Source organism: Puma concolor, chromosome E2, assembly GCF_028749965.1.
Source record: "Puma concolor isolate L17-30 chromosome E2, mPumCon1.1.hap2, whole genome shotgun sequence".
Taxonomy (NCBI): Eukaryota; Metazoa; Chordata; class Mammalia; order Carnivora; family Felidae; genus Puma; species Puma concolor.
This window is the reverse complement of record NC_141681.1, coordinates 58,994,331-59,021,588: the sequence shown is the minus strand read 5'-3', so window position 1 is coordinate 59,021,588 and position 27,258 is coordinate 58,994,331. Positions and strand designations below refer to the sequence as shown.

The following is a 27,258-nucleotide window of genomic DNA, read 5'->3' as shown; positions in this document are numbered from 1 at the left end:
CTTTTCTCTTACCTCCTCTCTGTAGGGCCTGTTGTCTTGTTCTCCCAGATCCTCATCCGTCCCTGATGCCTTGTGACTTCTTCCCTCTTTGCCCTCAGCTCCGGCTCTAACCCTGCCCTCAGGGTCCCTGGGACATCACCCAGAAGTTGTGTACATCTCTTCTGCTTACATCCTATGACCAGAAGGACCTACGGTTCCCCAATGGAGAGAAATGGGTCTCTTATTCTGGACTGCTGGGGACCCAGCTCTTTTCAGCCACTTGGCAAAAGGGGACAAAGGCTAGCAATTTCTCCCATGCTTTGCATATTCATGGACGTGCCTTAGCAGTGGATGATTGCTGTGCTGGGCATGAAGCCTGTGGGAAGTGGCTTGAGAGTGTGTTGCAATAGTCCTTTCCTAACAGAGACCAGAAGACACAACGTGTGGGTAGGTAGGACAGAGGTTTGAAAAACTGGGAGCAAAGCTGTTCCTGCCTGTCCTGGAGTCAAGAGAACGTTTTGGCTCACCACCAACAGCAAAACTCAAGGAAGATCCTTGGAGGAGGCTTGGGGGCGCCGCCATGATGCCCCAGCTCCCGATTTGGCTCTGCACCGGTAAGCCCTGCGGGGGCAGGTGGGCTGTGGCGGCAGCTGGAGTTGGTGGGACCTTCGGGGGCAGTAGTGGGGCGGGGGTAAATAAGCACAGACTAGAACCTTCCATTCCCTGAATACATGTTAGGTACAAGGACGCTTCACACACATTTTCCTGTTTCCCCAAACTCAGTCATCCCTGAACTGCCCAATGAATGACATTGTGCCCTATGTCTGTGACATGTCCTGGGTTTTCACATTAGTATTTTTATGCTCAACTCTATTTTATTATTTAAAAAAGTTTTAAAAATATTTTATATATTTTTGAGAGAGAGAGAGACAGAATTCGAGTGGGAGAGGGTCAGAGAGAGAGAGGGAGACACAGGATCTGAAACAGGCTCCAGGCTCTGAGCTGTTAGCACAGAGCCCGACACGGGGCTCGAACCCATGAACTGTGAGATCATGACCTGAGTTGAAGTCGGACACTTAACCAACTAAGCCCCCAGGCACCCCTATTTTATTATTTAAAAAAAAAAATTAAGTTTATTTATATTTGAGAGAGCGAGCAAGTGGGGGAGGGGCAGAGAGAGAGAGAGAGAATGAGAGAGAGAGAAAATCCAAGCAGGCTCTGCACTGTCAGCTCAGAGCCTGGTGCTCAGCTCAGACTCATGAAACCTGAGATCACAACCTGAGCCTGAACCAACAGTTGGACGCTTAACCGACTGAGCCCCCCAGGCTCAACTGTACTCAACTCCATTTTAAAAGATCTGTAAAACTTGGGGCGCCTGGGTGGCGCAGTCGGTTGGGCGTCCGACTTCAGCCAGGTCACGATCTCGCGGTCCGTGAGTTCGAGCCCCGCGTCAGGCTCTGGGCTGATGGCTCGGAGCCTGGAGCCTGTTTCCGATTCTGTGTCTCCCTCTCTCTCTGCCCCTCCCCCGTTCATGCTCTGCCTCTCTCTGTCCCAAAAATAAATAAAAAAAATTGAAAAAAAAATTTATTAAAAAAAAAAGATCTGTAAAACTCATGTATTAGTGGGAAAATCCGTGCCCCTCATCAAAAACAGACCCGAACCGGCCCCAGTTTTCCCCGGTCTTGTTTCTGAGAGGTAGCAGTGAAGCCGGAAGCCATGTTCAGCCGAGCACCCGGCTGTGGTATCTTCCAGGGGCTTGGTGGAGAATGAGCCGGGAACTGAGAAGAGAGAGACTTTCTCACACAGGCTCAGTGATACCCTCCTGTCATCATACGACCGGGAGTCACCTTACATCTCTTAGAGACCTTCTCCAAAATAGTCCTCTTCCCCATCCTGCATTCGAGGAATCTGAAAATCAGCCCTGAAGTCCATGCCAAGGCCACTCAGCTACTAAGCGGAAAAGCTGAGCTCAAATTCTGGTCTGCTCAGGGCCAAAGACGGTAATTCTCCATGGAGCCACACGAGGGAACTGAAAGGGTCCGACGTGGGGGGGCGGGGGGGGGGAGGGCTTTGGGGTGGAAACATCTGGAGGCTGAATAAAGGAAGTCATGGTCAGCACGACCACAAGAAGGTAAGTGAACAGTGAATCCCTCTTAGGAAATGTCCGGCAACCTTTTCAGAAGGGCTCTGTGGCCACAGGTTGTCGGTTCCACTCAACTGGTCAGAATGGCCCTCATCTTGCGACAAGTGTTGACGAGGAGGTGGTGCAAAGGGAGCCTATGTGCTCTGTTGGCAGGACTGCACACTGGTGCAGCCACTGTGCGGAAAACAGTTTGGGGGCTGGTTCCTCAGAAAGTTAAAAACAGAACCACCCTGGGGCACCTGGGTGGCGCAGTCGGTTGAGCGTCCGACTTCAGCTCAGGTCACGATCTCACGGTCCGTGAGTTCGAGCCCCGCGTCGGGCTCTGGGCTGATGGCTCAGAGCCTGGAGCCTGTTTCCGATTCTGTGTCTCCCTCTCTCTCTGCCCCTCCCCCGTTCATGCTCTGTCTCTCTCTGTCCCAAAAATAAATAAATGTTAAAAAAAAAAAAGAAAAAGAAAAAAGAAAAAACAGAACCACCCTGCGATCATTCACCCCACTTCGGGGCTGTGTGTCAGAAGGAAATGAAAACGGGAAATTGAAGGGATATCGGTGCCTCAAGTTCATTGCAGCGTTATTCACAAGGCATGGAAGTGACCTAAGTGTCCATCCACTGAGAAACAGTGGAAGAAGATGCAGCATGTCACATACAAGGGGATGTTATTCGGCCGTGAGGAAGAAAGAAATCCCACCATCTGAGACAACACGGAGGGACCGTGAGGGCATCGTGCTCAGTGAAACCAGTCAGAGGGAGAAAGACACTGGACTGCTTGTATGACCTCACTTGTATGTGGCACCTAAACATGTTGACTTGTTGAAACACAACGGTGGGATGGTGCTTGCCAGGAGCTGGGGGTGGTGGGGAGAGGGAGATATGGATCCAATGCTACATGCTTGCAGTTCAAAGACGAGTGAGTTCTGAGGCTCTAACGTACAGCTATGTGACCACAGATGGCAATATGGTATTACGTGCTTAAAAAAAAGTCTCAAGATAGTGCCCAACGTCCCTGGTGTGTGTGTGTGTGGGGGGGGGGGCAGAACCACTGTTATACGCTAATCAAACTAGAACACCTATAAGAATGTGCAGGAACATATTTCTTGGGGTCAGTTTGGTCTAGTAAGGCCCCCAGAGGGGAAAGGTGGGGGACATACACTTCATCCTTCCAAGTAATACCAATCTTAGATTTCTGAGATTTACTCTGGGGCACCAAGGAGATGACTCATGGCCAACTGTAATGTCCGAGATGCGTTTCAGTCATACCTTGAGGGCAGACAGAAGTATCTCAGCACAAAGGACTGTGTTCTCAGTGTCTAGATGTCCCCTATCATAGGGCAGGGATCTCCCCACCTCACTCCATGTCCTGACTCCCCGGAGCTGTGGATACCTTCCTTTACATGGCAGAGGAGATACACACAGGGTGGCAGGTGGAATTAAACTTATCAGTTGACCTTGAAGTAGGGAGCTTCTTCTGGATTACCTGGGTGGTCACAGTGTAACCGCAGGGTCCTTAAAATAGCAAAGCAGGCAGAAGAGGGTGCCAGTGCATCAACCATTGATAGTTTCAAAGTCAGAGGGAGGGGCGCCTGGGTGGCTCAGTCGGTTAAGCGTCCGACTTCAGCTCAGGTCACGATCTCGCGGTCCGCGAGTTCGAGCCCCGCGTCGGGCTCTGGGCTGATGGCTCAGAGCCTGGATCCTGCTTCCGATTCTGTGTTTCCCTCTCTCTCTGCCCCTCCCCCATTCATGCTGTGTCTCTCTCTGTTTCAAAAATAAATAAATGTTAAAAAAAATTAAAAAAAAAATAAAGTCAGAGGGAGAGGCTGCCATGATGAGATGCAGGCATCTCTAGAAGTTGGAAAAGGCCAGGGAATGGATTCTTGTCTAGAGCCCCAGAGGGAACGCAGCCCCAAAGAGACCCTGGGTTTAGCAATGAGACTGTTTTGGGGCTTTTCTACCCCCACAGAACCACAAGGTAATAAATCTGTGTTGTCACAAGCCACCAAGTTTCTGACAATTTGTTAACGGCAGCCATAGGAAATTAACACAAGGTGCAAACCAATGCCCACGCCAGATGGGTTCCTGGGCAGGGTGCTGGGACCGGCCGTGAGCGGGACCTCCAGGGTCCAGTCTCAGCGGCAGCCCCCCAGGAGTTCCCCTCGGGATGGGGCTCAGGTCTCACGGACAGACGGTTCTCTTGCAGGGCTGTGTGCTGGCCAAGGAAGCAGGGGGACTGACGGTGAGTGTTCCTTCAGTTAAACCCTCCCTCTCCTTCGCTCCAAATTCCCCACATCCCTTCTCTTTCCTTCAAGGGGTTTCCTGACAGCAGGCGAGGGCACCAAATCCTGTCCCCAATCTGCTTCCTTCCAGAGCCCCTTCCCAAACCCACCCTCAGGGCCTGGCCCAGCTGGGTGGTGCCTCCCAGAAGCAGTGTAAGGCTGCGATGTCAAACCCCGACCAAGAATGTCAACTTTGCTCTCAGGAAGGGAAATATTCTTTTGGATTTTTCACGATCACCGACTTCCAAGAAGGGCCTGGCTGAATTTCACCTCACTGGCCTAAGAAGCAGCCACGCTGGAGACTACAGCTGTGAGTGCTACAGACCAGGGGCCCCGGACATAAGATCACCGCCCAGTGAGGTCATCCTGCTGCTGGTGACAGGTGAGGAGCAGGACGGGCCTGGGGGAGGGACCAGAGGACGGGACAGAGAAGGTGGAGACACACAGCAACAGAATGACTTGGTCGGCCTCATCCAGGGCTCGTGGGGGGGGGGGGGGGGCTCCTTCCCGCAGAGTCGAAAGAGGGTGACACCAGGGATCTGTGTCCCACCCTCAGCAGGAACCCCCCGCGGGAGAACAAGGGTGAGTGGGGGACCCCGGGCTTCTCCCCGTGACCTCGGAGCCCCCCTTCTCTTCCAGGAGGTCTCCCTAAACCTTCCCTGCAAGCCCACCAAAGGGGTGTGGTGACCGCAGGAGACGACGTGACCCTGCAGTGCCAGAGGCCAGACAATGTTTTCGGGCCCATGAGGTTCGCCCTGCTGAAGGCGGGAGTGGCAGAGCCCATCCGGCTCCGGACCCCAGCCGGCAAGGAGGCGGACTTCTCCCTGCAGACTGTGACAGTCGGTGACGCCGGGAACTACAGCTGTGTCTACTTCCAGACCAGGACTCCTTTCTGGGCCTCACAGCCTAGCGATCGTCTCGAGATCCGGGTGAGAGGTGAGGTTTTCACCATTGGGAGGACCCCAGCTGGATTACCTGCCCGCTCAGGTGCTGCCAGTCTGTCTCCACAAGATTCTGCAGCTTGGAGCAGTCATTTGGGAAGGACCGAGGGAGGGCCAGGATTCTGTGGAATAGAGCAGAGGATCTTCTGCTGAGAGAGAGGGAGCACCAGTGGTGGAGATCATATAACTGGAGGCTGGGAGGGGGGCTTCCCACTGTAGGTGACGAACTGTGTTGTGAGGGGGCCAGGCCTGGAGGAGGAGGGATCTGTAATAATTGACCCCCGCCCTCACCAGGAAAATAAGATGTAGACACAAAGTCATTGCTGTTCTCCTGGGAAGGGCACAATTCATTTAGACTCAAGTGTGGATGACACCTCCTGGGGTTATACAGGAGGAGAGTCTAGCAAGAAGGCAGAGGAGGAGGGAGAGAATAACAAAGGGTCCAGGAACATCTTTCCGAGAAAGATTCAGACTCCAGGAAGATCTCAGTTTCATTTTAACCGGGACTCTAGCACTCTTGCCTTTAGCTCAACTGAATCGAGTTTTTCTCTTCCTGCTGAGACTTCTCCTTCTTTTTGAAAGGAATGATTTTTACAAATTATGGCAAAACTGCATAAGGTAAATTTTGCCATCTTAAGTATTTAAAAAAAAAATTTTTAACGTTTATTTTAGAGAGAGAGAGAGGGAGAGAGGGAGAGGGAGAGAGAGAGAGAGAGAGAGAGAGAGAGAGAGAGAGAATCCGAAGCAGGCTCCAGGCTCTGAGCTGTCGGCACAGAACGCGACTCATGAGCTACAAGATCATGACCTGAGCTGAAGTCGGATGCTTAACCAACTGATCCGCCCAGGTGCCCCTTAAGTATCTGCCTCCAGAATGCTCTGCATCTTGCAACACTGAAACTCTGTCCCCATCAAACAGCCTCTCCTCACCCCTCCTCCCCAGCCCCTGGCACCCACCATCCTACACATCGTCTCAGTCAATCTGACGAATCCAACGACCCCACATCATTGGAATCATTGAGTATGTGTCTTCTTATGTCTGGCTCATTTTGCTCAGAATAACGTCCTCAAGGCTCAGCCACACTGTAGCACATAACTGGGCTTCTTCCTTATTAAGGCTGATAACATCCCATTTTACGGATAGACGGCATTTTGTCTCTTCATCAGCTGATGGACGTTTGGGTCGTTTCCACCTATTTGGCTGTCGGCCGGTCACCTACTGGCCATCGCTTCTTCCGGATGTATACTCAGAAAGGGGATGGGGCGCCTGGGTGGCGCAGTCGGTTAAGCGTCCGACTTCAGCCAGGTCACGATCTCGCGGTGCGTGAGTTCGAGCCCCGCGTCAGGCTCTGGGCTGATGGCTCAGAGCCTGGAGCCTGTTTCCGATTCTGTGTCTCCCTCTCTCTCTGCCCCTCCCCCGTTCATGCTCTGTCTCTCTCTCTCCCAAAAATAAATAAACGTTGAAAAAAAAATTAAAAAAAAAAAAGAAAGGGGGTTACCGGATCATATACTACTTCTGCTTTTAATTTTTTGAGGACCCACCACCCTGCTGTTCTCCATAGTGGCCACACCATTCTACATTTCCACACCCAGTGCACACGGATTTCTGTTGGTTTGTTTCTGAAACGGATGTTTTTTGACCCTTGTGTATTAGGGCCAGTTTTGAGGACTGAGTTTGTCCAGGACAAGGGGAGGGAGAGAGGCCAGCAGGAAGCAGGCATCCTCCCGGACGGGGGTACTGAATCCCCCAGGGTTGATATGGGGCCAGTCATAACTGCACAGGGCACTGACCAATGAACCCAGATTCTCCCAAACCACACACGGGGCAGGCATTCAGGGCCTCTGAGAAAAACCACACGGGGTACGAGATTCTGAAGTCAGTGGACCCGCAACTCACTTCTCTTGTCTGTCAAGTTGGGGGGGGGGCAGTGATGCATACATCTGACCATGAACTTCTGTGAGAAGGAGACATAATAGTAATTAATTACAAAGGAGAGTTGGATGATTGTATTAGTCATGGCACTTGGTTCCAAGTGAAAAAAACACTGATCTCGAAGTGACCTAGAAAAGGTGAGGTCCTTGGAATTAAAGGGGTCATTCAGGGCTGCCCAACCTGGCACTACTAACATTTGGAGTTGGATAATTATTCTGGGGGGCAGGTGAGGAAGAAAAGTGCCTCCTGTGTAACATAGGATGTTTGCAGCATCTCGGATGTCTACCTACTCCACGTTCCCCTTCCCAGCTGTGACAACCATGGTGTGTCCAGACACTCCAGACGTCCCGCAGGGGGCCAGACTGTGCCCGGACAGACACAGCTGGGATCCAGAGCTAGTGAATCTTGGGAAGCATGAGGATACCACCTGGCTTCACAAACTAGAACGAGGGACTGGAGTCTTGCCCAGATTCTCTTCCTTTCTGACACTTGTGTCTTTATTGTACCTGTTTCATTCTCTTTTAAACTTTTTAAAATGTTTTTATTTTTGAGAGACACAGAGCATGAGCGGGGGAGAGGCACAGAGAAAGAGAGGGAGACACAGAAGCTGAAGCAGGTGCCAGGCTCTGAGCAGTCAGCGCAGAGCCCGAAGTGGGGCTTGAACTCACGAACCGCGAGATCATGACCTGAGCCAAAGTCAGATGCTTAACCGCTTTACGGACTGAGCCACTCGGGCACCCCTGTTTCATTCTCTTTTAGTGGGGACCAGTTCCCTCTTTGGGGCAGAGAGCTTGGCTTTTAAAGCTGAGTTTCGTAGCTCATAAATTCTACTCCTGGAGAAGCATCCAGCTCTCCTTCCCAGACCAGTTCAAAACAGACAGACAGATAGACAGACTGGGGAGGGCTGTGAATAGTCCTGGTTAGCTCAGCCTCTAGATCGATCCCAGGAAATGCTCATGGAAGGATGCCATTCAAGAAAACCCAGTCCCATCCAGGGAGACTGGAATGTAGGAGGGTAATGAATAGTTCCTAAAAGAATGAGAGTTGCTACCCTTTGATCCGATCCTATGGGCTGAAGGTCTATGTCAAACCCCCCCCCCCCCAATTTCATGTTGAAACCCCTAACGTGATAGCATTAGGAGGTGGTGGCCTTTGGGAGGAGCTTAGGTCATAAGGGCGGAGCCCTCATGAGATCAGTGCCCTTCTAAAAGAGACCCCAAAAACTCCCTTGTCCCCTTCCTCCACGTGGGGCTCTAGAGGTCTGCCGCCCAGAAGAGGGCCCTCCCTGGACCATGCTGCCCCTTGGTCTTGAACTTCCCGTCTCCAGACCTGTGAGAAAAAGGTATCTGGTGTTCATCGGCCCCCTAGCCTGTGGCATTCTGTTAGAGCAGCCCCAGTGGACTAAGCCGATGAGGGGGAGGTACGCCCAGCAAGTGTGTTTGCTTCAGAGTCACAGACCCCCGGGCAGAGCAAGAAAATCCCAAGGTCCAGATGTTGATCTGGAGCCCATCGGCCACACGGGGTAGAGGAGAATGTTTGTCTCTGCCCCCTGCTGGGGCCATGGAGCCCAGGAGTGAGGCAGGGAATTCTCACATCTAGGATTCACCTGCTTCATGCTGTTTTCTAGGTCAGCATGAAGGACATTCCATGTCCCCTCCAGGGAGAAGTAAGGCAACTGGGGGAAAGGGGAGAACAAACACACAACCAGGGATGGGCACCCGTCACTTGGGTACATGGCCCCACCGTCTGCAAGTGTGTGTACGGACTCTTGAGTTGCAGATAATTATAACCGCTTGGATTTGGGCTGGGGCCAGTACCTAACAAGCTACCTGCCTACACATTCCTTAGCTTCCCTCTGTCTCAGCTTCCGTATCTGTCAGGGGTTGATAGTAGTACCTACACAAGGGACTCGTGCTTGGGATTTTGAGGAGTTATTTTACCTAAATCCCTCCTAAACTGTGTCCGGTGGACAGCAAAATATTATCTAAGGATCTGCCATTATTATCATTATGAAACACCCAAAACTTCCTCCTCTGACTACTGAAGCAGCTTTATCAAGAACTCCATTCTTCAGGGGAGACTTTCCAGGAAACAGAGAGCCTGCATATCCCTCGGAAGGTACCAGTAAATATCCTTATCGTTATAATGAATGATAAATATTAGTGGAAAATTCCACGACCTGTTAAGGGCTTCCTGGTTCTAAAAAAGCCCATGGGTGCGTGTCTGTGTCTTTAACTCAGTTCAACTGTATGTGACACGGTTAAGCACCGATGAGACGGTCTTTCCAAAACAGGATGATAAAACAGAATGGAAAGAAAAATACCACAAGCTAGATTGGCTCTCTGTAGGAGGGGGAAATTTTACATAATTTTGGGTTCTTCCACAGCTGGTGAATCATTTTTTTTTCCCACTTCTTTATTTATCCTTGGCATATGAGGACACTTCTGAGTTTCTTCCTCGATGGTCATAAATATTGCTGCTTCTGACATGAATACATCAGTGACAGGACACTTCACCAAGAAGGACCCGGGAAGCTGTTGTCAAGTTCAACGTCGACCTTTCCTGTCTTCCTTCAGCCACGGTTCCAACCCTGGCAACTGTCGCCAAGGGCAAGACTGAGGAAGAGAGGAGGACATCGTGGCGGGGAGGGGGTGTTTGGCAGGCAGACGACTGGGTACAGGTGCATTGGCAGATTATTGAAAATGGAGCCCGAGGGTTTCCCTTTGGGATCCCCCAGAGCCTTTTACAAACCCTCACAGTTTTATGCGGCTCTTGCAGGGGCCAGAACCATGAAGCTGCAGCTACACCCCCGTGTTTGACTTGTGGGGACGTGAGCGTCACCTGACTGGCCAAGGGCAGGAGGCGGGGAGAAGGTGGGCGGCAGGAATCCTGACAAAGGACAAGGAAAGAGACGTCCCTCACTTTTGGGTCACCTCTTATTTTCCTCAGGCCACTGGTTGTCCCCTGGGGGCGATTTTCCACTTGGCAGCGTATGGCAATGTCTGAGACAGTTTTGGCGGTCACAGCTGGGGGTGGGGGATGCTTCTGGCATCTAGGAGGTAGAGACCACGGATGCTTCAAAACACCCTACAACGCAAGGACCCCTCCCCGCGAAGAATCATCTAGCCCCAAATATCAGTGGCGCCCAAGAGGAGAAATCCTGCTGTAGACCCACCGTCTAGTTTCCAGTTAGACACCAGAGTTCTTGCAGGGATCTCACAGGTGGAGACCATACTCCCCTCCAATTCCTGAAGCCTCGAATTACTTCAACTACGTGCCCCAGACCAGTAGCTGTTTCAGAAAATACTTACCAGTGATACTGGCATCACCTGTCTTCCTTGAAGGCCGCTTGTGATGTTTGGGTTTTGTTTTTTTTTTTCTCCCTTTATTCCGGTTTGATTTGTCTCCAGGCTCCCAGAGATTTCTTCAGAGCCAGACCCCAGGGTTTCGTGGGGTTTCCTCGTCATTTCCAAAGTTGGAACAAGACGAGTGTATTCTCCGGTTCGGAGGAGAGCAGAATGCAGCTGGGGGTGGGGGAGGCTGAGTCGGCAGGAGGAGGCTGGGACAAACGGTGTCCCACCTCCTGACGGTGTGGCTGTGCAGGGCAGAGGTGAAGAACCATAGGCGGTACCGCAGGGAACAGAGGAGACAGTGGTCGGGAGTCAGCAGGCTTCCCAGGCTTGCCTTCTCTGAAGTGTAAGGCTGAGGGTAGGGGGTGGCGGCTTCAGGCTCGAGGAGGCGGGGCCAACACAGCTGTGGATGATAAAGGCAATGAAGAGTCATGTGGTGTCACATCAGTAGAGCTTTGTGAAGCTCGGCTCTGCTACTCACTGGCTGTGTGACCCCAGGCAACTCTGGAGCCAACAAGCTAGAGACCCCGGGAAGAGGTGATGTCGAGTCTGAAGGCAGCCGGAAGCCGAATTCCTTCATCCTCAGAGGAGATCAGTCTTGTCTCCTTGGACCTTTGACCTTTGATTAGAGGAGGCCCACCCACATGATAGAGCTTAACCTGCTCCACTCAAACTCTACCGCCTTAGATGTTAAACACATCTTCTTTTTAATGAATTGACTTAAGATTGCATTTGCTTTATTTGACTGTAATTCCAGTGTAGTCAACATAGAGCGTTATATTAGTTTCAAGTGCCAGCTTCCTGGCCACCATTCTAGACTCGTATTAGACCCAAACAACTGGGTACCGCGGCCTAGTCGAGTTGACACATAAAATTAACCATCACACCCACCCACATAAGAGTCTTGGGGTCCTTGAATGGGGTCTGGACATTTCTGGAATACACTCACCTTCTCTTTCTGCATTCCATCTTACTTGTTTCCTAGCTAAACCTAAAACTCACAAAAATTTCCCTCCAGAAACCAGCAAGACAACGGATGAGGATTAGCTTTCTTTTGGGGCACCTGGGTGGCCCAGTCAGTTAAGCGTCCGACTCTTGATTTCAACTCAGGTCACAATCTCACAGTTTGTGGGCTTGAGCCCTGCATCGGCTTCTGCGCACTGTCCGTGCAGAGCCTGATTGAAATTCTTTCTCTCTCCCTCTCTCCCTGCCCCTCCATCACTCTCTCTCTCTCTCAGAATTAAAAAAAAAAAAAAAAAACAAAACCTAAAAAGAAAAGAAAGAATTTCCTTTCTTTTGAGAAATCTGAAAAAAGTACTATCTAGTAGAAATAACAGTCAAATAGCAGATAGTCACGTATCTACCACCCATAATTATACTTGTTCACATTTTGTCGTATTTGCCCCGAAGCTGTTTTCTTTCCACAAGATAAAAAAAAAAGTCCTTTTTCTCTCTCAACATTACTTCTGTTATTTTTCCCCTTTCCAGAACTTTCTGCCCTGAAGTTGGTGTTATTTCTGTGCAGGTTTTTACACTTTTACTAGACATGCCTTTGTAAACACAGCATAGAGTTTTACATTCTATTTACAATTATTTAAGTTTAAAATTTAACTCTGGGGGGCGCCTGGGTGGTTCAGTCGGTTGGGCAGCCGACTTTGATCAGGTCTGTGAGTCTGAGCCCCACGTGCTGACAGCTCAGAGCCTGGAGCCCGCTTCAGATTCTGTATCTCCCTCTGTCTCTGCTCCTCCCCCTCTCACACTCTGTCTCTCTCTGTCTCTCTCTCTCAAAAATAAATATTTAAAAAAATAAATAAAATTTAACTCTGGAATGCTCTCTTCTAGATAAAACTGAAAGGAAATCACCCAAGGGAGCAGAAACAGGACTCGGTAGGAGCACAGATCTTACATACACTCATCCATGCGTGGGATGAGATATCCTTGTGACGCTGTGAACTGTCCACACCTGGGAAAGTTCTCAAGGATGTCTGTCTGTCTTGTGGTGACGCCTGAAGGCTGTGGCTCAGGGCGAGGTCTTTCGAGGTGTTAGGATTAGGGGCGCAGCCCTGCCTAGTTACCTGGGCCACTTCGGAAAGGGAACTTCAAGTCTCTGATGCCCAGCTTCTGCATCTGTGAAATAGGCATCACTCTGTCGCTCTCCCGGGATACTTGTGTGAAGAGAATGTCGTGAGAGCTCCAGCAAGTGGTAGGAATGTGATCGACGGGAGACACAGTGAGGTGCCTCAGTGCACACTCAGGGAACCACTGACCCTCTCACCTACTATCCTCTCCCCAGGGACCACGGGGATTTTTTTTTTTTCCCCCTCGCTGTGGTCTTTGCCCTTCTCTTCCTGCTTGGAGCCTTCCTCATCTACAAATACACCCGGTGGGGCGAGTTCAGGAAAACAAGGGCTAAGTACCTGGGAGGAAATGGGAGAAACAGAATGGGAAAGTAACATCACAGGGTCAACACTGTCTCTGTCTCTTTCATCCCCAGGGGCGGCTCCCGACAAGATGACCAAATGGTAGAGCTACTCAGCAAATCCCCTCAGCCCATACCAAACCCTTCCCCCACTATTGCCTTGACCACGCAAGACCCCCTTTCTTACCTGAACCTTTCATGTGCCCCCCGACCAGCCCCAACGATCATCCCCAAGTGTCTCTCCACGTCCTCTCTTCTCATGACCACCTTCCACTTCTCGCTCAAGGTTCTTCCCTTGGATCCTCTCCTCGTGGACCACACTGTCCCCAACCACTCCTCCTCCTCAGCTCTCAAGACTTTGCTGAGCACATGAATGACGTGGGGACCCTCGTGTGGGGTGTATGAGCATGGAGGAGGTGGGGGGGGGACTTTGGTTTACATATAATCTTGCTGGGCACCTCACCTCCACCTCCCCACAAGGATCCTGACGTCTCACTCCAATTCCCTTTGTCTCCGGTGCCTCACTGTTTCTCTCTTTCAGCTCCTGCTCTTCTGAGGAAAAAGTGGGGACAAGTAATCAGCCCGGGAAAGAGAGCGATGGTGGGTACACGTCTGTGTGTATTTGGATGCGTGTGGTGTTCTCAAATAAGCATGTATATTTGAGTGTGTGTCTGTGAGTCTGCACGTGTAGGTGTGCAGGGATATATGTACGTGCGTGAACACGCATATGCACGTAGAGGTACGTGAATGTGTGTGCATGTGTATAGACGTGCACGTTTGTGTGTTGTGCGTGCACACAGGTGTGGTTTGCACATCTGTTGCATGTGAATGTGGCGTATGTGTGTGTCACGTGCATGCCTTATTTGCGTGTGCACACACACGTGCGTGCATGTGTGTGAGAGGATGTATAATGTGAATGTGCATGTGAGTGGGATTGTGTGTCCAGAGTTAACCCCTGGGGCCTGGGGGTGGAGCAACAGCAGGACCTTTTCCCTCCCAGATACAGCCACAGCCATGATGAACTGTCCTCCTGCGTCGGTGAGCGTCCCCTGCGGACATTTCCCATCCCCTCCTTGTCCCAGGCTCTCCGTTCTTCCTGCCAGTTTTGTCAATGGTCTGGGCTCCCGCGTCCATCCACCGCCACCCTCACTCTACATTCCAGGAGAATCTGGTCTGAACCCTTCTGTGCCTTCTCTGGCCAGGGGACCTTCATCCCATGTCCTTTCTGAGGACATTTTCCCAGGTGACTTGTGATGAACATCACCTTTTTCTTTTTGTTTTTTTTTATGTTTCTTTATTTTTGAGAGACAGAGAGCAAGCAGGGGAGGGGCGGAGAGAGGGGGAGACACAATCCAAAGCAGGCTCCAGGCTCCGAGCTGTCAGCACAGAGCCTGACGTGGGGGTCCAACTCGTGGACCGTGAGATCATGACCTGAGCTGAAGTCGGACGCTTCAGGCACCCCCACATCACCTTCTCCCTGGGATTAACAGGGTGGTTTAATGAGCTCAGAGACACAGAGGGGTCAGTGGGATCTCAGGCACGCCGTAAGCATTCAGTACCCTGAAGCTACTGCTATTATAAACCATTGGTCATAATCGCGGGTAAGTGACTCTCCCACCCTGAGCCTCAGGGTCTCCATGCGCACAATGGGGGTAATATGCCCCACCTGTTGGTGCAATTTAGGAAAACATGGTAAGAGCTCTTTGTAAAGCACGTACCGCGAAGTACCCACACAGCACACTTATTAATAGTAACGTTTATTTTATCCTTTACATTCAGTTTCTTTTATAAAATTGTGGCGAAATGCACATAAGCCTAAAATCCACCATTTTAACCCGGGATATTCACAACTTTCGGAATATTCACAACGTTGTCCAATAATACCCCACGAATCCAGTTTGAGAACATTTTCACCACCTCGAAGGAAACCCCACACCCTGTAAGCAGTCTTTCTGCACACCCACACCGCCACCCCAAGCCCCTGACAACCACTAGCTTCCTGTCCCTAAGGATTTGCCTACTCTGGACATCTCACATTCACACTAATGTGATGGCTGTGCATCTGAGTTATCTGAAGTTTCATAACAAATCATCCCCAAATGCAGTTGGTTAAGGCAACACTTAGGATCTCAGTGTCTGCAGGGAGGGAGTCTGGGTGTGGCTCAGCGACGTGGTCTCTCGTTGGGTCTCACAAGGCTGGGACGAAGGCATTGGCTGCTGGTTCAGGCTTCAGTAAGAGAGGATTTGCTTCCACACTCACTCACTCAGGTGGCGGATGGTGGGACTCAGGTCCTTGCTTGCTGTTGGCCAGAGACCACATTGGCCATATGGACCTTTCCATACGGCAGCTCCTAACACAGCAGCTGGCTTGATCAGCCCGAGTGAGGGAAACAGGTGTGAACAAGGTGGAAGTCATAACCTTAGTCTTTCATAACCTAGTCTTGGACATGACACATGACAGCCCATCCTTCTTGGTTATTCCGACTGACAGATGCAGGTCACTAGGTCCCGCCAACCTTCGAGAGGGGAAGGGACTGCATGAAGACTCGAAGGGCAGGAGGCTCTTCCTAACACAGCTGTCTACACACTGTCATCACAAACGCTAAATCTCCACAATCTAATACTCTTTCCCGGGGGGACTTGATCCTTCTCTCCCTGCTTCCCTTCAGGATGAAGCATTCCAGGTCTCAAGAGCTGAGGAACCCCATGGAGTGACATATGCTGAGCTGGACATCAGAGCCCTAAGTGAGGGTCCTTCCAGCCAGATGGAACAGCCCCTGGAAACCTGTGTGTACTTGACCCTCAAGACATAGCTGGGAGAGTGCCTGGAGCCCAGCAAACAAGATCTTCCGATGGATGATGGAGAGCCCTTGGGGCGCCAGGCAAATGGGGATCCCTTTCCTCAAATCTGCAATGAAGACTCGTTGCCTTCTAAAAATTTATTTTTTACATGAGAGGTATCAGGGTGCTGGGGTGGCTCAGTCGGTTGAGCGTCTGACTTCGGCCCAGGTCATGATCATGATCTCATAGTTCATGAGTTTGAGCCCCACGTCATGCTCTGTGCTGACAGCTTGGAGCCTGGAGCCTGCTTTAGATTCTGTGACTCCCTCTCTCTGTCTGTCCCTCCCCTGCTCGTGCTCTCTCTCTCAAAAATAAATAAGCATTAAATTTTTTTTAATAAATAAATAAATAAATAAATAAATTAGAGGTATCATTTGCACAGAGTAAAATGCACAAATCTTGCACAGCTAAGTGACTACAGATAGATGACTGACAGACAGATATAGATATGTAGATATCCCAGTAATCTATCTCTACCTAACCACTTTGGTATAACCACCGTCCAAATAAACACAGTATTTCCAGAACTCCAGAAGGTTTCCCTGTGACACCCTCCAGTCAACCACCACTGTCCCAGAGACCCTTCCTTTTTCTGCCTTTTCACCACCTTTTCATCACTTTTCAAGCCTGTTCTTCATATGCCCTCACATACACGGGGCCACGCTATGTGTTCTCTTCCGTGTCTGGCTTCTTTCACCCAAATACGTCGTTCCTGAGGTTTATCCCCGACGTTACATGTAGTTGTGTTTTCTTCCCTATCTACCGCTGAGCATCACTCCAATGCACATTCGTGCCACGGTCACGGAGAACGGTCTCCAGGGGATGGACAATTGGGTTGTTTGCAGGCTGCGGCTTCTGTGGGCCAGCTTGCACGAACACTCTTAGCTATGTCTTTGCAGACATGGGCACATGTGCACACATTCCCCCTGGAATATAAATAGTGGGATGGCTGGGTCAAAGAACAGGTGTACGCTTAATTTCATTTGCTGCTTCTGAACAGTTTTCTAAGGGGGTTGTACTACTTCCTGCTTCCTTCCTGACAAGCGCTCAGTGTTTTTCTTGATAGCTGCTCTTCTGTTCACACTCCCTTCTCGCCACAAAGCTGCTCCATCACCTTACACAAGTTTGTGGGTGCGAGCAAAGCCTTCACTGAGACCTGTGACCTCCAACTATTCTCACTCCTGGTATTTGTGTCCTTGGGCCATCCCTCCCCTGGTTTTGTCAACTTGCTTCTAACCTACAGAATATGGCAAAGGAGATAGGATGTCACTTCAGTGGTTATGCTACTGAAGAATACAACTGCCATCTTGACAGTGGGCTTTTTCTACCTTCCTTGTGCATTTGGATGATGATGTGGAATCCCTGTTTTGGGAAAAGCCCACTTGGCAAGGAACCCAGGACCATCTCCAGCCAGCAAGGAACTGGCTTCTTCCAACAAGCATGTGGGCTTGTGTTGTATAATAAAGAATTTGGCTGGTCGTTGTCCCTGGCTCCCGGGAGCTAATCTCTAAGCGCTTGGAATCTATCTGTCACCCTTTTTTGAAGTTTATTTATTTATTTTGAAGAGACAGAGGCAGTGCAAGTAGGGAGGCGCAGAGAGGGAGAGAGAGAATCCCAAGCAGGTTTCGTGTTGTCAGCACAGAGCCCGATGTGGGGCTCAAACTCACAAACTGTGAGATGGTGGCCTGAGCTGAAATCAAGAGTCAGACGCTCAACTGACTGAGTCCCCCAGGGAACCCCTTGGATCTCTTGGGTAACAGTAGCATCTTTATTATTCACAGCAGGCACCTTGGGCCACACCTGAGTTTATGGCAGTGAGATGACTCAGGATGGGGGGTGGTGGTGCCAGAAAGACCATGTGATTACAAGGTTACAGCCTTGACCTCTGGGGATGAGAAGAGGCTGCAGATAGAGTCAATCATGTGGGCAATGCTGCAATCAATCATGCCTATGTGATGATATCCCCAAGAAAACTGTGCACACTGAGGCTCAGGGAGTTTTCTGGCTGGTGACACATCCTGAGATCATAGGAAGCTTTGCTTTTGGGGCCCTCCCAGGCTTCACCCTATGTGTCTCTAAATCTAGATGGTCTTGATTTATATCCTTTATAATAGAAATTGTAATAATAAATATAGTGCTTTCTTGAATTCTTTGAGTGGTTCTAGCAAGTTATTGAACCTCACGGAGTAGTGGGAATCTACAAAAATTTAGGTCATCTGTTCATGGGTGCAGGTGGCTCGGGAACAGCTGAGCACATAGCTGGTGTCTGCAGTGAGGACAGTCCTGTGGGCCCCTCACCCTTAGCCTGTGAAGTCTGTGCTCACTCTGGGTGACGCGTGTCAGAACTGCAGCACAGAAGTGGATCCTTCCCCAGCTGAGCTTCCGGATTAGACCCCAGCCCCGGCTGACTCGGCAACTGCAGGTCACAGACAACCCTGCTCAGCGATGCTTCGGCTCTTGGCCCCCAAAACAATGAAATACTGAAGGTGTGCTGCTTAAGCTGCTACCTTCAGGGTAATGCTGTTACACAGCAATAGATAACCGAAAAACACTCACACCATTGTGGGCATCATTCCACATAATGGACCCAAGACACAGAGACACCTTCACCACTGGCGGCTGGGGGTGGGGAGAGTCATGTGATTTTCTGGAAAGGAAATGGGCTTTGGAGACAGAGCTGGGTTCCAACTCCTGCACCTGCCTCTCCTACCTCTGTGTCTTTGTGCAAGGGGACCTGCCTCACTACCTCTCAGGTTACATATTCCCAGTTAATTTGCCCCCACCCGCCAAATTTTACCAAGTACAATTTGGAATTTCGTCAAATACAATTTGGTAAAAAATAATGGTTCACCTATACCATGAAGTCAGCAAGTTGGTCAAAGTGTGGGTAAACTGGGATTTACATTAAAAAAAAAATTTTTTTTTAAATTAGGGGTGTGTGGGTGGCTCAGTCAAACATTGGACTTTGGTTGAGGTCGTGATCTCATGGTTCGTGGGTTCGAGCCCTGCAATCTCATGTTTGTGGCTTTGAACCCCTTGTTGGGATCTGCACTGACAGTGTGGAGCCTGCCTGGGATTCTCTCTCTCTGCCCCTCCCCACTCACACTTTCTCTCTCCCACTCAAAACGAATAAATAAACTTAAAAAATTTGTTTTAAGTCCCGCCCAACTGGGCCAACCTCACTCTTTAGGAACACCATGCGTCTCTCTGCCTGCTTAGTTTATGGACTATAAAGCGCTTCATAGTTTGATTTCTAGGGGAAAACAATACAATTTCAATTGTATTTTAGTTTGCTGGTCCATCTATTCATATTTTTTTCTTTTTCTTGGATACAGAAAGAGAAAAAATTTATTTTTATTTTCAATTTTATTAAAAATATTTAAAATTTTTTTCTACCGTATTTTTTATTTTTGTAAATTTTTCAAATTCTATTTTACTTCCATCATTTCATCTTATTGTATTTCATTGTATTCATTTTTTCAAATTTTCAAACTTTTTCCTTTTTTTTCTTATCTTTCCCTTTTTCCTCTAATCTACCAAGCTCCTTTCAACAACCAGACCAAAACACACCTAGGATCTAGCATCATTTATTTGACTTTTTTGTGTATTGTTTTTAATTTTCTAATTTTAATTTTTTTTACCTTATTAATTCCTTTTATTCTCTCAAAATGACAAAATGAAGGAATCCCTGCCTCAAAAGAAAGAGCAGGAAGAAATGACAGCCAGGGACATAATCAACACAGATATAAGCAAGATGTCTGAACCAGAATTTAGAATCACGATAATAAGAATACTAGCTGGGGTTGAAAATAGATTAGAAACCCTTTCTGTGGAGATAAAAGAAGTAAAAGCTAGTCAGGATGCTTTGAAGTAGGCCTCACGCCCAGTGTGGAGCCCAACGCAGGCTTGAACTCATAACCTGAGATCAAGACCTGAGCTGAGATCAAGAATTGGACGCTTAACCGACTGGGCCACCCAGGTGCCCCTGAGGATTTACATTTTTAAGTTGCAGCAGTGCATTTTCCTACCTAGAGACAAAATCAGTGAAGGAAGCAACAAGAAATGGAAAGGTGCCGTTTCGGACCTTCTGATAATTTCATTTCTTGGCTAAGTAACAGCCTGTGAGTCCCACACAGCTTTTCCAGGAGACGAAAGCGATCTTGGGTGCAGAGAGCACGGCGTCCCCTGAACCACTGTGCATCCTGAGGAACGTGGCTCAGTGGCCACACATGAAGGTTACTAGAGCACTGTGCTGTGAGGGTCGTTCCAGCAGGAGCTGGTCTGAGCTATTTGGCTGGCATGACGAGGTACCCCATGACACTGACTTCTGGTCACGTAAGGAAACCTACTCACTCCTAGTGTTGCTCTGTGACCAGAGGTCCAAGGAGTCCCGGGGAGGTTTGTGACAGCTTCTCGCAATTACTTATTGGTAAACGTGAGAACAATGATTTATACCGGGTCCCGTGAGACCCATCCAGAGGGCTCTGCCCCTGGGGCTGGCAACATGCCCATCATGGAAGAAGAAACCCAAGCCCAGGACCCGTTTTGGGTCTCCTGGTTCTGAGGTGCTTTGTGAACATACTGGTGGGTCCTGACCCAAGAGAGAAAGCCCATCTATGCAGCTGTGAGGAAGGACAGAATTCCTTTTTGTCTGGGATACATACTCTCATTTTATTATTTTTTATTTTTAAGTTTATTTATTTTTATTTTTTTTAATGTTTATTTATTTTTGGAAGAGAGAGACAAAGTGTGAGCAGGGGAGGGGCAGAGAGAGAGGGAGACACAGAATCCCAAGCAGGCTCCAGGCTCTGAGCCATCAGCACAGACCTGATGAGAGGCTTGAACCCATGAACCGTGAGATCATGACCTGAGCCATGGTCAGACACTTAACAGACTGAGCCACTCAGGCGACCCTAGTCCTCAGCTCTTAAGACAGTGGACAATGTCCAGCAACCTGAGTGTTTGTCCAGCATTTTCCAGTATTCTCAACAGTGAAATATCTTCATCTTCTCTTAGGAATCCTTCAGGCTCACGCCCCAGGTACGTGGGGGGTCGCACGTCTGATGTGTGAAATCTGAAGACAGACAAGGACTGAGGACTTCCGTGAGTCAAATCCTTGAAGCTGGGCATGTGAGGAACATGTTGCAATCAGCAGCACTGAGAACGTTTCCAGAACGTAGCCGTGAAAGGAGGAACTTAACAGTTAGAGAAACCTTGTTCCTGCCCACACTCTGGAGTCGTGAGTGAGGTTGTGGCCGTCCCAGCTCCGCTCCCTCCCACGGGCTGCACAACTGAAGACGCGGCTCTGGACAGGCTGGTTTGCTGCCATGATCCCTAGGCTACTCCCACTGCTCTGTCTCAGTAAGTCTCACGGGGCGACCCTAGAAAACAACAGACTCGGTAAGAGGTTTGGGCTGGGGATTGAAAGAGAAAACAAAAACATCAGCCTTGGTTTATTGAGCACACACTATGTATCAGAAATCTTGCTGAGTGCAATCAATGCACACATTACTTCTAAACTGGTGCTTTACAAATTTCAATGAATGTTCCAAGTTCATGATTCTGCAGAAAAGCCTTTGCTACCTGTACTTTATTGGCTTAACATGTTTTTTTTTTTTTAATTTAAAAATAATGTTTATTTATTTTTGAGAGAAAGACAGAGCACAAGTGGGGGAGGGGCAGAAAGAGAGGAAGTCACAGAATCCGAAGCAGGCTCCAGGCTCTGAGCTGTCAGCACAGAGCCCGATGCGGGGCTCGAACTCACGAACCATGAGATCGTGATCTGAGCCGAACTTGGACGCTTAACCGACTGAACCACCCAGGTGCCCCGGCTTAACGTGTTTTGTTTTTAATACTGACTTAGCCTTTTGTACCTAAATAAAAGTGCTTAGGAAAGAAACTTTCGATACTATGAATGAAAATCCAGGTCGAGGCACCCGGTGGTTCGGTTGGTTGAGCATCGGCTCTTGGTTTTGGTTCAGGTCATGGACCTCATGGTTTATGGGATTTGAGCTGCGCATCAGGCTCTGCACTGACAGCATGGAGCCTGCTTGGGGTTCTCTCTCTCTCCCTCTCTCTGCCTCTTCCCCACTCAAGAACACACAGACCCGCGCTCGCTCTCTCTCTCTCTCTCTCTCAAAATAAATAAATAAACTTAAAAAGTCCAGGCCAAATACAGAAACTATAAAGTAAATGCAGCGAGAAGGAAACAGTATTAGCATTCTCCAACTATACGCTGGTCCTTGTCAAGCTTCTGGGCCTGAGAGCTGCTAGTTCTCTGCTATGGAGGGAATTAGCCCCCATCCAGGTATGTCAGAGGCTAGCTTCAAGGAGGCTCTCTTGGTGCTTACTGCATACAATCACGCAGCGCTTGGACTGTCCTTCCTTCTGCCTCGAACTCATCACGTCTAACACTGATGGGATATTCCACACTTGGGCTGGTCTCCACCCCTCAAAAAATAAAAACAACACTCCCCACAACACAAACCCTGCAAGAGAGGACGAGGTCCACGTCTGCAGATTAGGAATCCAATCTGAGTCTGCAGAGTCAAGTGCCTTGTCTTGGATCGCACGGGTGGTATGCAGGGAAGCCAGATCTCAACCCAGAACCGCCGGGTTCTAAAAACGTTTCCACTCAGCCAAGATGTTGAAGTAAGAGGGACACACACACATGGGGTCCTTGGTATGGAGCACTCTAGGAGTGTCTGAAAGGGTTTCGGGGTTGGAAACCCCTGAGGAGGCAGAGACGTGTGATTCAGAATGTCCCCAGTGATGGACCAGAGACCAGAACTGGTCTCCAGAAACCAACAAAGCTTGATATCCACAAACAGGAAGGGAGGACTCACGTCGGCATGGCTCTTTGCACTTGGCTTCCTGCCATCGCCACGGATCTCTGATCCCAAGACTTCAGGCTTGCTTGCAGAGGGCCCCTTATGTCAGAGGCTCGTCGTAGGAAGACACGCCCGTCTGTGTCCAAAAAAAATATGTCTACTATTCCTTTTATCGTTCATTCTCCTCTGGCTGGGTTAGGCACAGGTCCCACTAGCAATGCCTTCCAGAGATCGTCTCCGGATACATGTCTGAAATCTTCACTCCTTTTGACGGCTGAGTACTATTCACTTACATATGGATCTCATTTTGCTTCTCCATCCGCCTGTTGGTGGGTGCCTGGGTTGTTCCCACCTTTTGACTATTCATTCTCTGCCTCACTGCAATGAGATAAACTTTTTTCCATGTTTGGCTTTGAGAATGAGTGAGTCTAGGGGCGCCTGGGTGGCGCAGTCGGTTAAGCGTCCGACTTCAGCCAGGTCATGATCTCGCGGTCCGGGAGTTCGAGCCCCGCGTCAGGCTCTGGGCTGATGGCTCGGAGCCTGGAGCCTGTTTCCGATTCTGTGTCTCCCTCTCTCTCTGCCCCTCCCCCGTTCGTGCTCTGTCTCTCTCTGTCCCAAAAATAAATAAACGTTGAAAAAAAAAATTAAAAAAAAAAAAAAAGAGAGTGAGTGAGTCTCTCCTAAGAGGACTTCCTCTTGCCTCCATAAGCAATGAGGCCTCTAAGCAAGTGTCCTGCTCAAGACAGGGGTGAGATCAGATGAGATGTGCCGGGGCCTGGGGCCGAATGATAAACCCCACATGGCCTGAAGGTGTGTCCAACCACCATCTACCAAGTTCCATCTCCTTCCTGCTAACAGAGCACAGGAGGCCACTGAAGCGATTAGGCCCATGTTCTCCATTTTTTTTTTTTTTTTTTTTTTACCCTGTGTGGACCACCAGTTTTGTGTCTCAGAAGTAAAAAGGGAGAAACTACCAGTTTTTTGGGTTTTTTTTAGTTTTTTTAACGTTTATTTATTTTTGAGACAGAGAGAGACAGAGCATGAACCGGGGAGGGTCAGAGAGAGGGAGACACAGAATCTGAAACAGGCTCCAGGCTCTGAGCTGTCAGCACAGAGCCCGACGCGGGGCTCGAACTCACAGACCGCGAGATCATGACCTGAGCCGAAGTCGGATGCTTCACCGACCGAGCCACCCAGGCGCCCTGAAACTACCAGATCTTTATGCTAAAACTGCCTCCCTCCCTCCATAGTTCTCTGATCCCAAGACGTCAGGCGGCCCCACAGAGCGATCCTTACATCACCTCCTTACCTCCCTCAAAGGTGTTTGGGACTGAGCGTCTTGAGGAGTGCAGGAGGGGGCTGAGGGACACAGGGCTGGGACTGCAAAGGCTCTGAATTTTCACAGGCCCCGAAATGTCCCGTGAGGCAAGACAGAGCACACGCTGACTTCTCTGTCCTAATCGCAATCCCCTTGTGAGCTGTCCCATGCCATCTAGAATTTATTTTTTCAGACTCCCACTTTGTCTGGCATCGGTGAGAATTTTCTTTTCAATACCGTAAACACGCCCATTATGTTCTGCTTTTTATTACGTTGAATATATGTAAATAACATTGATCCTCTTAACTCTCTGTAAGTATACAGTTCGGTGGCATTTCAGTGCATTCACAATGATGTGCAACCTTCACCCAAAACGTTTGTCATCCCCGACATAAACTCTGTACTCGTTCATCAATACTGCTTTCTGTTTCCTCCCCAGCCCCCTGATAACCATGAATTTGCCCATTCTAGCCAGGTACTTTGTGCCAGTGGAATCACACAGTAATTGTTCTTGGGCGTTGGGCTAATTTCACACAGCAAAGTGTCATCCAAGTCCACTCATGATGTAGCATCTATCAGCATTTCATTGCTTTTAATGTTTACTTATTTTTGAGAGAGAGAGACAGAGTGAGAGCAGGGGAGGAGCAGAGAGAGAGAGGGAGACACAGAAACAGAAGCAGCTCCAGGCTCTGAGCTGTCAGCACAGAGCCCGCCGTGGGGCTCGAACCCACGAACTGTGAGAGCATGACCTGAGATGAAGGCAGATGCTTAACTGACTGAACCACCCAGGTGCCCCAGCATTTCATTCCTTTCAAATGGCATGTACAGACCACAGACCTTTCCTTTATCCACTTATCCTTCACTGGATGCTTGGGTCTTTTCATGTTTTGGCTATTTATCACTTTTTCTTTTTTTTTTTTTTTTTCAAAACATGGGATGTAGTATTTTTGATTTCCCCAGACAATTTTAGCACAAAGGCCTGGTAACTTGCCCCTTTTCATGACTAAGACACAAAACTGGTTCACACAGGGAAAGAAAGAAAGAAAGAAAGGAAAGAAAGAAAGGAAGGAAGGAAGGAAGGAAGGAAGGAAGGAAGGAAGGAAGAGGGAGGGAGGGAGGGAGGGAGGGGAAATCTCTTAAGTATCTGTTGACTTAGAGCAATCACTCTCTTCCAATAAATTCTGTAAACAGGCTTGATGTTATTTTTTGGGAGATCTTAGAACTCAGACAAAACGTGTCTACCACATTTGGGCATTAACAGCAGGATGTCTGTGGGTGCTTGGAGATACACATAATAACTGTCAATTGCAAATTTCTTTCTAAGTCAATGGATTTTTTTTTTAAGTTTTTATTTTTGAGAGAGACAGACAGAGTGCGAGTGGGGGAGGGGAAGAGAGAGAGGGAGTCACGGAATCCGAAGCGGGCTCCAGGCTCTGAGCTGTCAGCACAGAGCCCGACGTGGGGTTCCGACTCATGGACCAGGAGATCATGACTGCAGCCAAAGTTGGACGCTTAATGGACTGAGCCACCCAGGTGCCCCTGGCATAGAGCAGCCTTCAGCATGGGGTGGGGAGGGGTTCTTCCGGCACAAGTGAGGCTGTCTGCAGACTGTCAGGCCCACTCAGGGTCTCGAACAAGATCAGAGGTGGCCCAGGGTCACATTCAACTCCCATGCTTCCTGATCTTTCTCAGGGTTCCTGCCTTCTACATCCAGGGTGAATTGGTGGGGGCCAGTCGGGGGGATGTTCAGGAACTGTAACACCAGCTTGACAGAAATGCAAGAACCTGTCCATGATAGAGGCTGAGAATCCAGGGGTCTGTGGACGTTTGTGAAGCCAGGAGAGCCCCTGGAGTGGCAGGTGGCATCCAAAGAGGAGACCTTCTGTGGGAAATGGGGCAGGAGCTGAGGGCGGAGTGGAAGCCTGGGTCCAGCATGGGGAAATGAGAACACTCCCAGATGCGTGACCTCCAGGGTCTGGTCTCAGTAGCAGCACCCCCCCCCCCCCCGCCCCCCGGGGAGGTCCCCTTGAGACAGGGCTCAGGTCTCATGGACAGATGGTTCTCTTGCAGGGCTGTGCGCTGGCCAAGGAAGCAGGGGGACTGACGGTGAGTGTTCCTTCAGTTAAACCCTCCCTCTCCTTCACTCCAAATTCCCCGCATCCCTTCTCTTTCCTTCAAGGGGTTTCCTGACAGCAGGCGAGGGCACCAAATCCTGTCCCCAATCTGCTTCCTTCCAGAGCCCCTTCCCAAGCCCACCCTCAGGGCCTGGCCCAGCTGGGTGGTGCCTCCCAGAAGCAATGTAAGGCTGCAATGCCAGACCCCGACCAAGGATGTCGACTTTGTTCTCAAAAAGGGTAATGTTGTTTTGGACTTTTCACGATCACCGGCTTCCAAGGAGGGCTTGGCTGAATTTCACCTCACTGACCTAAGAAGCAGCCATGCTGGAGACTACAGCTGTGAGTGCTACAGACCAGGGGCCCCGGACATAAGATCACCGCCCAGTGAGGTCATCCTGCTGCTGGTGACAGGTGAGGAGCAGGACGGGCCTGGGGGAGGGACCAGAGGACGGGACAGAGAAGGTGGAGACACACAGCAACAGAATGACTTGGTCGGCCTCATCCAGGGCTCGTGGGGGGGGGGGGGGGGCTTCCTTCCCGCAGAGTCGAAAGAGGGTGACACCAGGGATCTGTGTCCCACCCTCAGCAGGAACCCCCCGCGGGAGAACAAGGGTGAGTGGGGGACCCCGGGCTTCTCCCCGTGACCTCGGAGCCCCCCTTCTCTTCCAGGAGGTCTCCCTAAACCTTCCCTGCAAGCCCACCAAAGGGGTGTGGTGACCGCAGGAGACGACGTGACCCTGCAGTGCCAGAGGCCAGACAATGTTTTCGGGCCCATGAGGTTCGCCCTGCTGAAGGCGGGAGTGGCAGAGCCCATCCGGCTCCGGACCCCAGCCGGCAAGGAGGCGGACTTCTCCCTGCAGACTGTGACAGTCGGTGACGCCGGGAACTACAGCTGTGTCTACTTCCAGACCAGGACTCCTTTCTGGGCCTCACAGCCTAGCGATCGTCTCGAGATCCGGGTGAGAGGTGAGGTTTTGCACCATCTTTCAGAAGTTGGGGAAAGTCGGTTCATTTCTTCATCAGCTTGTTTGTATCTTGGCTCTTTGGCTTGCTTTCCCAGCTGGGTGGACCCATCACTGACTTACAACACTATCAGTTTAAGGTGAACGACGTTCTCTTT

General features: G+C 49.9%; 2 protein-coding genes across 2 annotated transcripts; both read left to right on the top strand.

The window, feature by feature from the left end:
- Positions 1-359: 359 nt before the first annotated feature.
- LOC147573836 (T-cell-interacting, activating receptor on myeloid cells protein 1-like) lies at positions 360-27,244 on the top strand. Its single transcript, XM_086688674.1, has 4 exons — positions 360-593; positions 26,092-26,127; positions 26,259-26,549; positions 26,808-27,244. The coding sequence occupies exons 1-4, from the start codon at positions 560-562 to the stop codon at positions 27,242-27,244; spliced, it is 798 nt and encodes a 265-aa protein (XP_086544800.1). The 5' UTR covers positions 360-559.
- Positions 2,993-15,983, top strand: LOC147573837 (T-cell-interacting, activating receptor on myeloid cells protein 1-like). Its single transcript, XM_086690870.1, has 9 exons — positions 2,993-3,029; positions 4,358-4,774; positions 5,032-5,328; positions 12,456-12,518; positions 12,933-13,001; positions 13,108-13,135; positions 13,574-13,632; positions 14,033-14,070; positions 15,702-15,983. Exons 1-9 carry the CDS (start codon positions 2,993-2,995, stop codon positions 15,843-15,845), a joined length of 1,152 nt encoding a protein of 383 aa, XP_086546996.1. The 3' UTR covers positions 15,846-15,983.
- Positions 27,245-27,258: the final 14 nt, after the last annotated feature.

Excerpts from the sequence above, each read along its gene's own strand:
- LOC147573836 (XM_086688674.1), top strand. The coding sequence starts at position 560 with ATGATGCCCCAGCTCCCGATTTGGCTCTGCACCG. Across the intron at positions 594-26,091 it reads CCCGATTTGGCTCTGCACCG|GGCTGTGCGCTGGCCAAGGA; the intron begins GTAAGCCCTGCG and ends GTTCTCTTGCAG. Across the intron at positions 26,128-26,258 it reads AGGAAGCAGGGGGACTGACG|AGCCCCTTCCCAAGCCCACC; the intron begins GTGAGTGTTCCT and ends GCTTCCTTCCAG.
- LOC147573837 (XM_086690870.1), top strand. The coding sequence starts at position 2,993 with ATGGATCCAATGCTACATGCTTGCAGTTCAAAGACGA. Across the intron at positions 5,329-12,455 it reads TCTCGAGATCCGGGTGAGAG|ATAAAACTGAAAGGAAATCA; the intron begins GTGAGGTTTTCA and ends GCTCTCTTCTAG. Across the intron at positions 13,136-13,573 it reads CCCGACAAGATGACCAAATG|CTCCTGCTCTTCTGAGGAAA; the intron begins GTAGAGCTACTC and ends TCTCTCTTTCAG.